We start from the raw sequence: 16,706 nt of genomic DNA on the forward strand, positions 1-16,706 counted from the left end.
CGAAGTTACAAAAAGTGATTTTTTCTGACCCTCAATTTTTGATTGTCTCATCCTTAAAAGGGTTTAATAAATTATAACCAATTGATAATTAATTTTTATCAGAAAATTAATTGTATTCCTCCTAAGCTATTTAGGGCGATCTCTTAAGGGATACAATCGGTTCAATAAATCACTTATGAATCGGTAAACTCTAATAATTCGAAAGTACTTTTGAGGTATACCTTCTAAGTTACGAGTTCGAGCACTTTGCAAAGCCTGGGATGCTTTTCCACCCCTTTTTTATTTAAATTCAGTTTCATGTCAATGTATTTCTGTCGTAACTCTTGCCGCTGCTCAATATAACTTTTCCTGCTAGCTTTTCACTTCAGTAAATCATCTCCAGAAGTTTAGAAAATTCCACAACTATCGTCTGGATATTTTGGTGCTGTTGAATTATTGATTAATTTTGATAATGTTAGAATTATTTTTAAATATTTTCTCTCGATATTCTTGGAATTTTCATAGAGACATAGGGTAAGTGTGCCAAATTTCGGCATAGTTGCATGCAAGCGGCAAAGTCTCAAGTTTTAAATGTAACATTTTTAATACAAATTGATTTTTTTTTAATTTTTTATTTTTAAGGCGTGTTGCTTGGAACCTTGTAGACTGTTTATCGTCTTTATTTACTCTAAAATCATTCTTAAAAAATTTTAAAATGAATAAAAATGTAGACATAGCTTTGGTGCCCTATTTCGGCCACCTTCATTCTCATAGTTCCTGGCACTTCGGGAATTCTTCTAATTTCTTTTTCATATCATCTGGTTTGTCAAAGCTACATTTTTTGCTATTCTTTTGTATTGTATACTCGGTATAATCTTTAGAGTAAGTAAAAATTAAAAATTCATGGAAATTCGAGGAACGAAATAGGTGGCCGGAATTGCAAGCTGTCCGAAATTTGGTACACTTACCCTATTAAGCTTCCACTCGCATTTTTCTTGTTTTTTTCTTCACCTGTATTTTATTTTATTTTCGTAGTTTACCCATTTTTATTTGCACTTTTTCTGCAATAAATCCTTTTTTCCACATAAAAAGTAAAAATGTGTATTTTGGCATTTTAAGGACACCCTATTCTAGATACACTGTCGATAAAAAATTACTTTTTTTCTCGAAAATTTCTTCTTCGGCTCTCATTCTGTAAAAGAAAATATTACATTATTCTCTCTACGAATATTATTTACCATCATTATCATTTTTTTCCGGCTACGTTTTCACTTTAGTGAATTTCTTTCTTTCAAAAAAAATCTCTTCTCCAGCAATTTATGAAATTCCATTTTTGTATTTTTTTTCATCAGAATATCTTTTTAATTATCAATGCCACAGAATATATATTTTTTCTAACAAATACACACACATACAGAGTTTAAGAATATTTTGCTTGGATATCTGTATAAGTTTAGTTGAAATTAATTTTTCAATCCTACTTTAAGTCAAACTTTTTGTCTTTTTTTGGTGCAAAAAGATGCAGCAATATTGAATCTAAATTATTTGTGTTTTGGGCTTAATTTTTTTTCTATTATTCTAATGTTTTTTTTCTAACTTTGTTTTGCTGTAAAATTTTCGGGTTAAGCAACTATAAGTGCATGGATTTTTTTCTGTTTCCAATGATATCTAAATATACGATTTTACTTACAATAACTTGTGGATTATTAAGGAATCTATCACTACAATTACAAATGATTCAATTAAAAGTTATTAAAATGTTTTTAAGATGGGGTATTTTTTTTACTATTCACAATTTTGTGTAATTTGTTTACTCTGAAAATTCTTGAGAAATATTTAAAAATTATTCCTTTCCGATCCTTTCACACTGATTTTTTTCTTTATATTCATGAAGCTCTCATGATAAAAAAAACCAGCAGAAATACCTAAAGTTTTTGCTTTTGGTTCTCCCACTTTTTTATTCTCTTTTTTTTTGTAATGAAACTCTTTGTAAGTTCCCATATTTATTTCTTTTCAATTTATAATGTTTGCTGGGAGAACATTTTCTAATATTTATTATTTATTTTTTATTTTGTTTTCTTTTTTAAGTTTATCAGTGATTTCTCTATGAATAGTTTGCAAATATTCTGTATTCCTTTTTTAATATTTCTTTCTTGAATGCTAATCTAATTTCCTTAGAATCCTATTTAAAGTGTCAATACGGATAAAATATGTTTTGGTTATTGGTGATATCGAACATAACAAATAGACACTTTCACCTTAGATTTTGGGCCTAAAATTATAAATCTAAATTATGTAGACGCTAAAAATCCCTTTTCTATATTAATATTGGTTGCCCTCAAATTAAAAAAAAAAATGTCCCAGATGTATGGAAAATATCAAAAAAACAAACCATTTAATATTCTTGAAAGTGCAATTTCAGTGGAATTTAGTCGTGCAGATTATTTGTTTTATCTTCCACAAATTTCTATATTTATTTTGCATTCTTGTTTTGTTTTTTTTTTATTTTTTCTAAAAATTGTATTTCTCATTATTTTTAATTTATGTTTTTTTTATCCCTTCATAAATGTATAATTGTTAATATTTTTCTTCTAAGTTTTTTTTTGTTTTGTTTTCTTTCCATTTATATCTTTTTTGTTATATTATATAGTCAAGATATTACGATAAATTCTCTACTAATTCCATATTTTTTTTCTGGATTTTTCCTTACAAGACTATCTTACCTTTTCAGCGTCCACTGTAAAAGTTCCACGCTCACACTCCCAATGATCTCTACCTTGAGCACACTATTGAAGAAAAGTGGCATTTCTTAGTAGTACCCAGTAGAATTTTGGTAAGATCCCTGAGTATAGGCATTAGCATCTGAAAGAAAAATTGCATATTTTCTCGAAAATGTCCTAAATCGCCATATAATCACAAAAAATAAACAAATATTTACATATAAACAAAAGAAAGATAAAATAATAAAAAATAAATAAATAAATACAATAAAACTGGAACACAAAAAATAATTGAATTTTCGTTTAAAATTGGTAAACTTTCTAAATAAAAACAACCGGTAAGCTCCTTTTAAAGGTCAAATAAGTTAATATTTCAGTGAAGATTAACCTTAATATAAAAGCAAACTTGAATTTCTTTTATTTGGTTACAAAGGATTTTCTTTAAGAGAACTTCAGAGTAATGAATTCTTTTCTAAACGCCCCCGGGTAACACAATAAATAGTAAAGTTGTACTGATTAATGATTAATTTAAAGGCATTGTCTCTTCTCTTAAACAAGAGCTTTCCCTAAGTGCACAAAACAAGTAACTAATTAAGTAGTCAATTAAGGCATATATTGTGCGAAAGGTAAAACGCGAAGGTAGAGTGGAAATTGGAGTAGAAAATGAAATGGTACTATATCAATCATTGGAAAGAAGGGGATCTCAGTGGGGCAATAGGCAAGACCGTTGTATCTTGGGCGGTGAGATCTCTGACTCGACTTTCACTGTTTGTGAGTTCAAGTATCGCCCGGTAGAAATAACTGAATATCTGGAAGACATTTCCACGTGGAATAAATAAAACGTTATAAAATGTACGGGAAAGTGCTCTCCCTGCGAACGTTCGTACCTTCAAATAATGTGAATTTCTTTTATTTTTCGTAAGAGATTTAGACTAAATTATCACGAAATTATTAACAATTGATGATAAGCCAACTAATATTTAATAGAAATGTGTAAGTCTCTTAAAAAAACTAAAAGAAAATTCACATCATTCGAAGGCATGAACGTTCGAAGGGAGAGTACTTTCCCCTACCGTCTGTGCCAACTTCACCGCGGTGTCACATATAAATTTAATATTAATATTAAGAAAAGCCGGAGAGACAGGTATATAGTATGCAAAATTTCAAATGGAATATCACGTGTGTTAGAAAGACTACACTCTAGTGGAATAATACGATGAGTAAGATATTACTGTTCGTATTAATTGCTTTCTGAATCGTATTAAAGGCAATTCGAGCAATTTTCCAAGCGTGCCAACTGTGATTCGGTCACTTTTCGAGCGAAACACGAGAGAGAGGCATGATAAAACACTTGCTATCTTTTTTTGGCATTCTCGCAGTCCAGAAAGTATTAATCTTAATATTAATCTTATATGCGACATGGTCATCAGGAACACGGAAGAAGCATCCACACTGCGAGAAGGCACTTCTGGATATGAATTCTGAGATTTCGTGAAGCTCTCACTAGTGAGAAAATAAAAATGAAGATCTCACGGCAAATTTTCACAACTGCTAGAATTGCGATTCTCTAATTGTGAGTGAAAAGCGACTGACAGCATTCATGGAGAGCTTTTGCTAGAATGCCAAAATTAAAGTTATGCTGTTCGCGGGCCATTTTGTTCCACCTCTACGTACTTTTGAGAAGGGTTTCACAACTCTAAATGTTTCTTGAAACGTCATATTTCACAGTGTTTTCACAGTTGACTCATCTGACTCATCTGATCCCTTGTGACCCGATTTATCCCAATTATCTCCATGTAAGTGTTAATATAAATGTAATGTGAAAAAATCTTTGCTATTTAATGTTTTTAAATTGTTTTTATAGAAAATTTGTAGACCTGAAGAAGGAGACAAACATCTCCGAAACGTCGTGTGAAGTTACAATTGAATAAATCCAAGCATAGGTCATAATCCGTGTTTTAAATCATCATCAAGAATACGAATAATTCAACACAAAAGCTGGACAATTTTGGCTTCACCAAGGCTTTACAAGGGTTTTTGTTTCCTCTACTTCTTAAGTCAATGACTTATCCTTAAATGATTTAAGGACTAATACACTATTTTTAGATACTTTTACTACTAGGAATGTCCTGTCATTTCAATTAGAGACGAATAGTTTAACTAATATACGGATTTTAGTTTTGGTTAAATCGAGTCATTTTACGAAGTATACAAAACAAGCCTCACTTTAACGGCAAATATTGTAGAAACTAGGATGCTAAACGATCCTAAACATTTACCATCCTATTTTCTATATCCTTAACTCTATCTGATATCAATTTGATACCATTCTAACAAGTAGTTTCTATGATATTAGAGATTGAAAATTGTTCTTATTAAAATTAGGTCATTATGCTTTTAGTGCTAATGACACTCGTTCATTAACTTCTTGATCAGCATTTTTTCGTCAGCAAAATAAAGAATGTGCAATTTTGCAGTGACGCATTATGGGTTCACGGAGTTCACCTTAGTAATTAAGTGGGGTAAAAATGATTTTGTATAAATAGGGTTAATTTTTGTTAAATAAATCAGATTGCGATAGAGATTCCTGAGTTTCACTTCCAGCAGCACGAGAGTGCTTGTTCCAGAGAAATCGCATCTCCCTTTTGGCCCAAGACCAGCGGCATCCTATTGCCTAAGGATTACCAGCGGCCAATTGGCTCCCTACTGCCAGGAAACAGCGGCTTTTCTTCAAGAAGCCTTAAGACCTAGGGCAGGATTTGAGAATATTTCTGGAGGAATTTTTCCCTAGAGGCATTCATTTGCCGGACTGCAAGATTGGAAATTTATTTCTAACCTTGGTTAAAACTCTCTCGAGGCACCCCCGGGGGTAGCCTACACAAGGGGGCATCACTGCCTTAAGCCCTGTGGCTCGAAAGAGCCGTTACTAGAGGCCGTGAAAACAGCCGAGAGTCAATCCAGTTTAGACTCGTTGGAAAGGTCTTGCAATTCCTAACAAGCCTGAACCGATAACTAATTTTTATCTGAAATTCAATTATATTACTCCTAAGATATTTTGGGTAATCTTTTGTGTAATTTATAAATCAGTTCAATTCTGTTGCGAACCCGTAATGAACCGATAAGTAATTTTTGTCCGAAAATTAATTGTATTCCTCTTAAAAATATTTTGGGCGATCGTTTAAGTGATTTATTAATCAGTTAAAATCGGTTAAAAACTGATAAACGATAAATAATGCAAATGTACTTTTCAGTTATAGCATCTAAGTCACGCGTTCGAGCATTCCATAAAGCCTGGGATACTTTGCTATCATTTTTGTTTTATTTATTTTATTTCTAAAAGACGCTTTACCATTTGCCACCTCTTTAATAAAAAATCTTATTGATTTCTTTTTATTACGAATACATGTAATACTTTTGTAAAACCAGAGTGTGCAAACCAGACTAACTAACAGATAAGAGAGTAACGCATTCATTATGCCAAAGTAAAAAAAAAATTAATGTTATGCGAAGTGAAAAATGAGTTCAAAAATATTTTTCATGTCCTTAAAAAAACACTTAATTTAGAATATTTATAAATGCCTTAATTACGCACTTAGTGTTAAGACAGATCTATGCTATCTTATTTTCATTCTTCTCCATAAATCTCTGATGTTTGTATCATTTTACAAGTCTTTATTTTAAGTTCATTTGTCTGCAACTCCTTAAAATTAAGTCACTGAGTTAAGTACTTATTAAGCAATTAAATAAGTACTGAATGTGTTACCCGGGATCTGCGACACATTTTCGTCAAAATAAAGTATTTTGAAGTAAAAGCACTTGCAAAAAATAATCAAAAACTGTAAAACCCTAAAGAAATGTTGTAATAAAATGTTTATAATGGCCTCTACACATTGGTAGCAAGTTTTGTCAAAAATTGATTTTTTGAAGGAAATTCCCTGCAGCGTTGTAGGTGGAAACGTAAAATTTCTGTCAAAAACGCAATTTTTGACGAAAATTGCTCCCAATGTGTAGACGCCTTAAAATAAAAAAAACTCACCATAGCCAGTGTTGTAAGTTCGATCGTCATAGGACGACTGCTGATAGGGATCTTGTGTAGCAGTACTGTAGCCATCAGTAGTTGTTCCATAGCCACTCTGATAGTCTTGAGTGTTATTGTACTGATACCGTGTATCCTGAGTACCATAAGTGCTAGCACTAAAATAAATTTTCAGTTGAATTTCAAAGAACACTTTTACGATCTAAGTCTATTGGATTACCTATAATCTGTGTACTGCTGATCATACCCAGTCGTCGGAGTATAGCCAGTGGTCTGGACATTGGGATCAGTGTACCCAGTTTGGGAGTAGCCGTTATTGGTGTAGGTCTGCTGCGGAGCCTGCTGATAGGACTGAGCATACGGATCCATTGTCTGCTGACTTCCGTCATGAACAGCATATCCAGTATGGCTGAAACATTCACTCAATACCCTTAGTCTTTCTTTGATCTCTTCTTCCGCATGACAAATTCTTCAACCGAATGACAATTTATAAGCCCTTACAGCAGCGTAATATCAACACAGATTAAATGGAAGTCACTGAAGAATTTTTATTAATTCAAACCTTACGTGCGGTTACCTCACAACCGCAGAGTGCAATTTAATTTGAGACATTTTTGAAATGTTATTAATTAGTACTCAGTCGGGTAATCCTTAATAATTTTTTTTTAGAGAAAAGGGTAAAAAGCTTTACACTTTGTTCAAGGTAGCCAAGGCAGCCCATCTGGGGACTTTCTTTAAAATAATAATAGACTGCACTGAGAAAAAAAGAGGCTACGATTAACTTTTTTTCGTCATAACTTTAACACTTCGGGTGTAAAAATATATCAACATTTTTTAATGTTAATTTTACACATTTTGAGGGTAAAATCAACACGAAATAAGGGTAACTTTAACCCCTAATACACCTAAAAAGGGTAATATTTACACCGATTTCGGATCGATACTGCAGGGTAAAATTAATATTTCCGGAATGTTATTTTGACTTTTTCGGATTTCTCTAAGTGTGCATGTGGTATAATTTTATTGCTAAAATTCTGGAGAGAGAATTTCCATTCCCTACGTCCTGTGAAGCAAATATTTAGTCATGTTCTTTTTTATTCTTTTCCTACTGAGTATAATATTCTGACACGATGCATGTCTCTCAATATCCCTTACTATCATACATAATCCTTCGGTAGATGGTAAAACAAATAAGAAAAGAGAGCATGAACTGTTTGAAGTAAAAATCGATTTAAATAAATCAGGTTATTCTTATTAAACAATTTCGGATTAGCAAAACGCTATACACCAAGAAATACGTAGCTTTGCTGAAATTCATGCAGTGGAAGCATGAAAAACTTTGCTCCGCAACAAATTTAATCGGAAGAATCTTCATAATTTATCGATTTAGGTGAGACACTTGCATATCCATAAATTAATTTAAACATCACTAATCTACTTAAAAATCACACTTTGAATATTTTCTCATGAATATTAATCAAGTCTTACTAATTCAGGATTACTATTTGAATTGTGGACAACGAAGGAGACAAGCCACAATTTTGCTATTTTTAGGTAATATCGTAAAATCTCAAACGGCTTTTGAATTAATTGGCAAATATATTTCCTCTATCTGAAACATTCAATACTCCCTCTATCTCTCTCTCTCTCCCTTTCTTTCATCCCATCTCCTTTACCAAAAGAATCATGCTGAGACGAAAACACTATGATATCGATTAAATGATAACATCTCAATTAATTTCTTCATAAGATGAATGTCGAACAAAGGTTTTGTATCAGCAGCCGAACAAAGAAATATGTAATGTTCTTTATGCAGCTTCAAGAAGGAGATATAGTTAGTGAGATTCCCCTCTTACATTACCAACTTAAATTAACGTAACACTTTGGTGACGTTCAATAAATTCTCATGAATTTATCGTCACTATGGATACACAATCTGTTGGAAAAATTTATTAAATATTTCATTATCAAGCTAAAAGGTAATGAGAAGCAATTACAGTATTTTATCACATTTCAGGAGAAAATTAATTTCATTTTTTTGCATTCTGTTTTGCATTTATATTTTAATTTTTTACATATCACTTTCATAAAATATTTCAAAATATTAAATACGCAGGATTCCCAATTACAAATTTTCCTGATAATTGCAATAAAAATGCATAAATTTGTAAAAGAAAAAATAGTCAAACGATTCAATGGTAACGGCTTGGCAATAGGAAATGTATGGCAGGACAGGCAGCTATTTTTAGGTGAGATTCTTTGCAATCTCAGCTTTTATGGTCACAATATTGCCCAAATTTTGGATTTACACGTTTTGACACTCATGGGTCACAAATATTATATGCGCCAAAAAACGATTTTCCTATGACATCGCTTCGGCTCAAATTTTAGTATGTTATAGCTTGACCTTAGAGCTTTCGATCAATGCCAAACTTAAGGTCCCCCGACCCCCCTGACCCGAGCTAGAAGGGGTCAAAAATTCAATTCTCAAATGGTCATATGACCGGTTCTAATTATCGGAATTTGAAAGTTTTGGTGTTTTGGAAAGCCCTCGTAGAGTACTACAACCCTTATGACACCGCAATTTCATCCGATTTAATCGAAGGTCCGATTAATCGAAAAATCGATCTCGAATATTTCGAAAACTAGACGATGCTTTTTCTATAAATTTTAATATGTTGTAGCTGGGGTCGAGGTCTTTCCAACGGTGGGTCGCACTTCTCCCCGGATGTTCCCTGACCTGAGCTATAATCGAAAATGTCTCGACCGGACCATATTTTCGGTGTTTAGTTTATAAAGCCATTTCTATGAAATTTCTACTAGGGGAAACTGCGGTACCACCAAACGCTGCGATTCTTCAATTAGGTACTAGAATTCAAAGAATGAGACCTATATGAAAATAATAGGTACTATAGGGATGCTTATCCAGCAAAAGAATTTTCAACATAGTTCACGTAATTTAGAAATAATAGTAATTTTTCATAAAATTGTGAGATTTTGATAATTTTAGTCATTTATATATCTACCTGGAAAATAAAACTGAAATAAGTTTCATCAAATTTCACTACACCAGTACTTTCCTCCATGCTTTAAGATAATATTTATGTATTTACTAAAGAAATTAATGTTCATATTTTTTAAAAGAATATAAAACCCATCATAAAATAGAGTTTGGGGCACCACCAAACAGGCAAATTTCTCACAATTGCAGATGTCGTGAGCGTAGCTTGAATGGCAATATTTTTCCTCTTCTTTTTCTTACTCTGCGTCTCCCTCTTTCATCGATTTCCGAAATTTATATCCATTCATGGAATTTTCATATAAGACTCAGTCAGGAGAAATATAGTCCCAAGAAGCTAATTTTGCATTAAATGATTCTTAATGATTCTTAAATGATTTTAGTCAAGGATTGACGAATGATTTTTCGATTTTATCAAAATCAGTCAGAAGTCGATTGTTGACAAAATTATGAAAAATCCCTTGAAAAATATGTTCGATGTACAGTACTTTAGTTTTTCGCTATTTTAGTCACTCATTCTAAATTTTGCAGTGCTTTTTTGAGAATTATTTACATTTTCAATACTCTCTTTATAATTAAGAGTTGTTGTGAATGCTCAAATTAACTTCAATGGGTGAGAAAATGAGGTGTTTTTTGGTGCCCCAGAAAGTGTTTATTGGTACCCCGGGTGGTTGGAAAAAAGCGAAAAATGCATGGTGATACAATTTTCCTTTTACGGAAAATTGAACTGTTTTACATCATCCTTGTATACATTAATATGCAGCCTATATCCAAGACTATAACATGGTGTAAGCAACACCTAAAAATTTACAGTTTTCCTGGGAAATTCAGTCGAAATCGCATCTTTCAAAATGTTTGGTGGTACCCCAGTTTCCCCTAATGCCATTTCGCACGTTTTTTTCGATCCCGAAAATGGGCTAAATTCCGGGATTAAGTGTAAATAACTCTTCTCTATCGGCTTTGAGAGCTGAGCAAAGAAGCTGGATTCAAATAACTCCTCTATATAAAAAAAGTGAGTTTGCCATGAAAGTGTTTGTGCACGGAGGAGGCCAAAATTCCGAAAACCAAAATCCCAAATGTTCAAAATCCTGAAAGGGATGAAATTATATGGAGGATAATGTGTAGAATAATTTCCCATGATACAGAACCTTCCCCTTTGCCTCCAGCAAATGCAGGACACTTTTAAGGATTCGGAATTTTGACCGGGACCCGTTTCTGCACTACTCATGAAATTCGGTCAAATAGAACCGGAGATTTGACGTAACTTTTTGTAAACTTCATAGCTTAGCTTGCCTAGAACACCCTAAAATTTGATTCAAATGCACAATGGTGTTTTTAATAAAAAAAAATTGTTTGAATTTTTTGGCATCGCCACCAGTGCAGTGGTGAGCTTTTGTACTAGCATCTGAAAATCCTCATCGAGACGAACCTTCAGACAAGCATTTAGGACAGAATATTAATTAGAACCGAGACTGGGGTAAAATTTGTCAAAACGAAAATTTTAATATTCACTATTTTCTAAAGTAAAAGAGACTGAGGCTGGAAATTTTTTTTATAGATAGCTTTCGTGAATCTTCTTAAACTTACAAAGTTTCAAGGGATTCGAGAAAGGATTATGTAAAATAAAAAATAATGAAATTCTGAACCCTATTTTTGGAATATTTGACTTACAGAAAATATCAATACTGATTAGATCAATTTAAGCACATTTTTCGTCAAGATAGAGAAAAATTATTTGCGACAAAGTTGTAGAGGAATAAATTTCCTATAAAAATATGTCTATTTGATATTTTTAACGTTTGCGAGAGTAAAACGTCACAAATTAGGGTAGAGTCAGTACTTTTCGCCACCATTAAGCTTTAGGGGCCTCGTAAGGTGTGATATTTTAGTCAGACTAAAATGAATTTTTGTATAAAGATACTTTGAAGCAATATTTATCTATATATCTAGGATACGTTTCGAGAATTTTAGAGAATCTCATTGAAAAATATGCATTTTCCCCAATTATGCTTGTTTCAGTACTTTTCGCCACCTGTTTTAAAACGAATTTCAATTATTTAAGAGACATAATAACGTATTGGGATATTAGAACAGAACATATTATGAGTGTTGAAATGCTACTTATTCTTAAATGCCTTAAATTAGTTATTTTATATTAGGTGGCGAAAAAGTACTTACATGGCGAAAAGGACTGACTCTACCCTATTCGAAGACTGACAAAATTTGCCCCAGCAATTTTGAGAATCTCCACAAAATCAACTTTTAGAAAATGATTCGGTAATCACATTTCTTTCGAGATAGAGAAAAATAGTCTTCTGCAATGTTGTACAGCAGTAAATTTCCTATAAGAATATGCGTTTTGACAAGTTTTGCCCCAGTCTCCCCTAGGCCGATCAATTTTTCAAATTTGATACCTTACAGCGCGAATTAAGTTTTTTTTATAGATATAAATTTCAGCTATAACATACTGAAGTTTCAGCCCGATCCGTGCCATAGAACCGTAGCTACTTATCTTAGAAAATTGAAAAAAATCTTTTTAATATATTTAATCAAAACTTTAAGCTTTCCTTATTTCAGAGAATTGATAAGTATATTATTCAGCTAGATTTTTATTGCAAACCACGTTCTTCTATTTTAATGAGAAATTGGTCTTTTAAATACATTTTTTTTTAATCTTTAATTGGCAAGAAAAATCTCTTCTCTGCTTTATAAAAAAAAGAAAGCAGTGAAGAGACTTCTTGCCAAAAATCGAAAGAAGAGTTTTTGAAAAGGGGTTCAAAAGCACATTTCCGTTCTAAATAGAGAAAAATAGTCTACAGAAAAGTTGTTGAGGAATAAATCGTCGGTTTCGAAGAAGTCTATTGTAAATCCAAAATGTAAACTTTACAGGAAAGAGGTTTGAAGTTTGACAGCTAAAATTTATTTTCATTAATATCACTGTAATTAGTATACTTTTAGCTTTTGAAACTATTTTATCATACTTACGCATTGAATATCTTCTAGTTAACACTACTTTTAAATTAATTATAGCAAAATTATGGGCAAAAAACTCAATAATTGGGCACGCTGATTTTCAATTTTTTTCTTGTAACTTTTCCAGAAATATCTTAATCAACATAAAATTTTGTGGGGATATAGATCTAAGGTTTCTGCATCCAATGATACCATCTTTTTATACTACTGTAAGTAGACTTACAATAGTCTTCTTCGGAACCGACGAAATGTTCTTTAGCAATGTTCTGTTTAGCTCTGTGATCTTCTGTAGGGCTCGTAAAAAAATATAAAATGCCTGTTTTGTCCTATTTTCCCCAAAGTCTTCCCGTACTTTGTTTATTTTGAACCTCAATACTTGGATTTGGAAAAAAAAACAATTTTCTTAGTCTTTTGAATTATTTGAGACTACAGCGCCTCTGGTGTTAATTTCACAAACTTCGCTTGTTCAACTATTTGAAAGCCTTTAAATTTTTCTCAGGAAACAATTAAATCGGTTAAATAGAAGTGCGGTCACTTGTATACGAAAATCCGAAAAATACGGATTTGCTTACCCTATTCCTTACCATTGCATTATACATCATACGCAAATTGAGTGATTTTAGATCATTTATTCCTGGGCAACTGATACTCAAATTGCTGTCGGGAATGGATTTTTAGTAACTTTAGTCCTTCAATTTCTTGGGAAAAAAAGTCCGACAGAGATGAAAATACATTTTGTTATTATTTTCTTGCTTCGCGGAAGGTCATGCAAAATTTTTGCTCAAAATGGCGAACGGAAAATTCGACATCCCGTCGAATTTGTTAAAATTGGCCACTTTCCTCTATCCTGATTTAAATTCTGGTCCCCAATTTGTTTTCTTGGATAGTTACTCTATCTAAAGCAATAGAGTTTGTAATGAATTAATGCACAGAATTTAAATTCAGTGACCGTTAAGACGTGTGTTTGAGGGCGAATCCCCGCGCCCCCATAATAGATAAATTTTTTTTCTTTTCAAAAAATTCATCTATTAATCTGTAGGAATATAATACCAAAATATGAACATTCTATCTCAAGTATTTCTAGTACATTGACTGAATGGGTTAAAATACCGGCGCAAAAATGCAATCAAAATGACAAATATCTTTGTAAATTATTGAATCTAATGGCGCTGGCACACCTTTTCAATTGAGTGAAATTCAATCAATTTAAATTTTAACTTTTACTCTTTCAAACTGAGATCAGATACAGTTATCTCTTTCTGTCAAATGAAATTTAAAATTGAAATTGAAAATGAAATTGAAATTTCAATTTTCAATTGACAGAAAGAGACAAATATATCTTATTTTGCTTTGAAAGTGTAAGAGGTAAAATTTCAATCGATTGAATTTCACTCAATTGAAAAGGTGTGCCAGCGCCATAAGTAAGAAAAAAATCAGGATAAGGACCTCGATAGACCTTAGGATTGGCCGAGAGACGGCTTAGCGCAATTATATTTGCACTAATGTTCAAACTAATTTTCCATAATTTTCCACTAAACCGTCTCTCGGCTTAAGTCCTAAGTGTGTCGAGGGCATAAGATGCTAAATACAAAATCATCTTTGCTTCATGAAATATTGGCAAAAAATTCAAATTCAGTAAGAACAAAAAATTCCCCTGTTATCAACATTGAATTTCCGCAACTTATCTGCATTTGAAGTACTTGAAGCATGCAATTTCTGCCCGGAAAAGCTTTTCAGAAAGAGAAAAAAAAAGAATTGTGAACTTACTTGGGAGCCTGCTGCTGCGGCTGGGTGTATTGATGGTTCATGTGAGTTGGATTAGATTGGGCGTAGTTGGGCTTTGGAGCGAATCCCCTGGTGGGTGGGCCCGAATCGTAGCGTCCCCGTTTCGGCCCTGGCAATCCACCGGGTCCGTTGCGCTTCAGCGACGGAACAGGGGCAATGTTGCCGTTGCCCTGTCCGGGCGACAGCAAATTCCTGTTCATGGGCCGACTGAAGCCACTGCCGAAGCCTCTGCCCCTGCCCATGTACCCACGAGGCTTCCCGTCGGTACGATTGAAGGGTTTGGGATCGGGCCCGGTGCCGGGAATTGTGGTGTTATTGGGCGCTCCGGGCCCGCCGTATGCGCCGCGTCCACGGAAGAAGCCTCGTCCGCGTGGAGTGAAGGAGCCCCGTGGAGTTGTGGATGACGTGGTGGTCTGGATGGGAGATCCGTCCTCGGGCGTGGCTGTTGTGGTGTTGGTATTATTGGTTGAGCCTGCAAAGAGCACCGTGGTGAGACACCTGGGGGCCGCTTCGTCGGAGTTCGTACCTGGTGGTCCACCGGTGCCTTGGGGTCGTCCGAGGCCGCGTGACCTTGGCGGGCCCATTCCTCGCGGTCCAAGTCCGGCGCCGCGAGGTCCCCGCATCATTCCACGTCCTCGCATCATGGGCGGCATGCCACGGCCACCCATTGGGCCTCCGCGGCCCATACCGCGACCCCTTCCACTTGAAAAAAAAAGAAGAAAAAGAGACGCCAAGTTAATGCAAAGAGACGCCAAAATGGGGGCGCGACAGCGTGCTTTTTCAGCAACTCACCGGCCGCGCGGATCGAAGAAGCCTCTGTACGGCCCCCGTCCGCGGAATCCACCCCTCATTGGTGGGTGGCTAGTATTATTATCCATGCTCTCTTCTTTCTCCACTTTTGACCACTACAAATGACTCAAATTCACAGAAAAATATCTTCTCCGCAGAGTTTTTTTCCACACGAAATGACAACAGGGACAAAGTGAACTGGCTTTTCCGCAAGAGGACTCTGCTACCCAAGCTTCACTCGAACCCTATAAAAATCAACGGATTTTAGCACGCGGACAGTCGTACGACAAATCCTACAATCCCCAAATTTTATTTTATAAAAAAAAATAATTTGAGAAAATCCTAATAAAACTGAATAAATCAAATAAAATTAATAAAGCTTGCGTTTAACCGACAAATATTTCTGAAATAAAAAATAAAGATTTTTAAAATTATTTCTATGATTTATTATATAATTATAAAAGAATTTTCAAGAATGTTTTCTTTTTTAATATTATGAAGAAAAATTTAAAAAAAAGTATATTTACTTCACACAGTTTGACTGAGGAAAATTTAGACAATTTCAAGCTAAATCAAATAAATAGAAAATATGTATGAAAAATATTATTTTCTAATGAATTGCGATTGCTGTTGAATTCAATTTTAGATAAGTTTAGTTTATGAGATTTTTTTAAAATTAGGGGAGACTGGGGCAAAGTCACAAAACGGATATTTTTTTTTCAAGCTACTCGAGCGCTTCAAAAATTTCTAATTAGTGCAATTTTATAGGAAATTTACCGCTCTACAACTTTGTGAAAGTAATTTTCCTCTATTTTGTAAGAAAATACACTTAGCGAGCCAATTTCTAAAAGGTAATTTTGTGACTATTCTCAAAAATTCTGGGGCAAATAGTACCAGACATTGGGTCATATTTTGATTCGCTTCATTACGGGCTTCCGTAAATTTAAAAAAAAATATCTAGATAACATATTTTCATAGAAAATTTATTCATCTACACCTTTGTAAAACACCGTTTTCCCTGCGAGAAAAGTGAGTAAACGAGGAAAGCGCTTTTTAAGCTATTTTAGAAAAAACACACAAAAGACTGTAAATCGTTTGACCAACGCAAAAAACAAGCGACAAGACACGGTAATGACGTTTCTTTTCTCCGTGAAACATCAGAAATTGCTTCGCTTTTTGTTACTTTTTGCTCTATACCTTTTGTTACTTTTTACCCCAAATGGCCATTTTTAATAAAAGAATTTCCGGAGAAAAAAACCTATGTGATATTCTAAAATAGATAGCGGATTCGTATTCAAAAAATCCAAATTATTTAGAAAATATTCACTAGTGCATAAATTTTGGAAAATAAAGGTAATAATTGCTATCTTCTGCAAGGAAAATATTTCAAAAATAGGGCAAAAAA

General features: G+C 33.7%; 1 protein-coding gene across 2 annotated transcripts; it reads right to left on the minus strand.

Moving 5' to 3' along the window:
- Positions 1-1,309: 1,309 nt before the first annotated feature.
- On the minus strand, positions 1,310-15,541 carry LOC129798867 (collagen alpha-2(XI) chain). 2 transcript variants are annotated; one of them, XM_055842325.1, is made up of 6 exons: positions 15,305-15,541; positions 15,039-15,214; positions 14,495-14,984; positions 6,956-7,144; positions 6,736-6,893; positions 1,310-2,841 (listed from the first exon to the last, which is right to left on the minus strand). In XM_055842325.1, exons 1-6 carry the CDS (start codon positions 15,388-15,390, stop codon positions 2,789-2,791), a joined length of 1,152 nt encoding a protein of 383 aa, XP_055698300.1. In that variant the 5' UTR covers positions 15,391-15,541; the 3' UTR covers positions 1,310-2,788. The 2 variants fall into 2 exon arrangements, with proteins under 2 accessions (XP_055698300.1, XP_055698299.1); XM_055842324.1 differs by having other exon boundaries at positions 14,495-15,214; positions 15,305-15,509.
- Positions 15,542-16,706: the final 1,165 nt, after the last annotated feature.

Source organism: Phlebotomus papatasi, chromosome 1 (genome assembly GCF_024763615.1).
Source record: "Phlebotomus papatasi isolate M1 chromosome 1, Ppap_2.1, whole genome shotgun sequence".
NCBI classification, from domain to species: Eukaryota; Metazoa; Arthropoda; class Insecta; order Diptera; family Psychodidae; genus Phlebotomus; species Phlebotomus papatasi.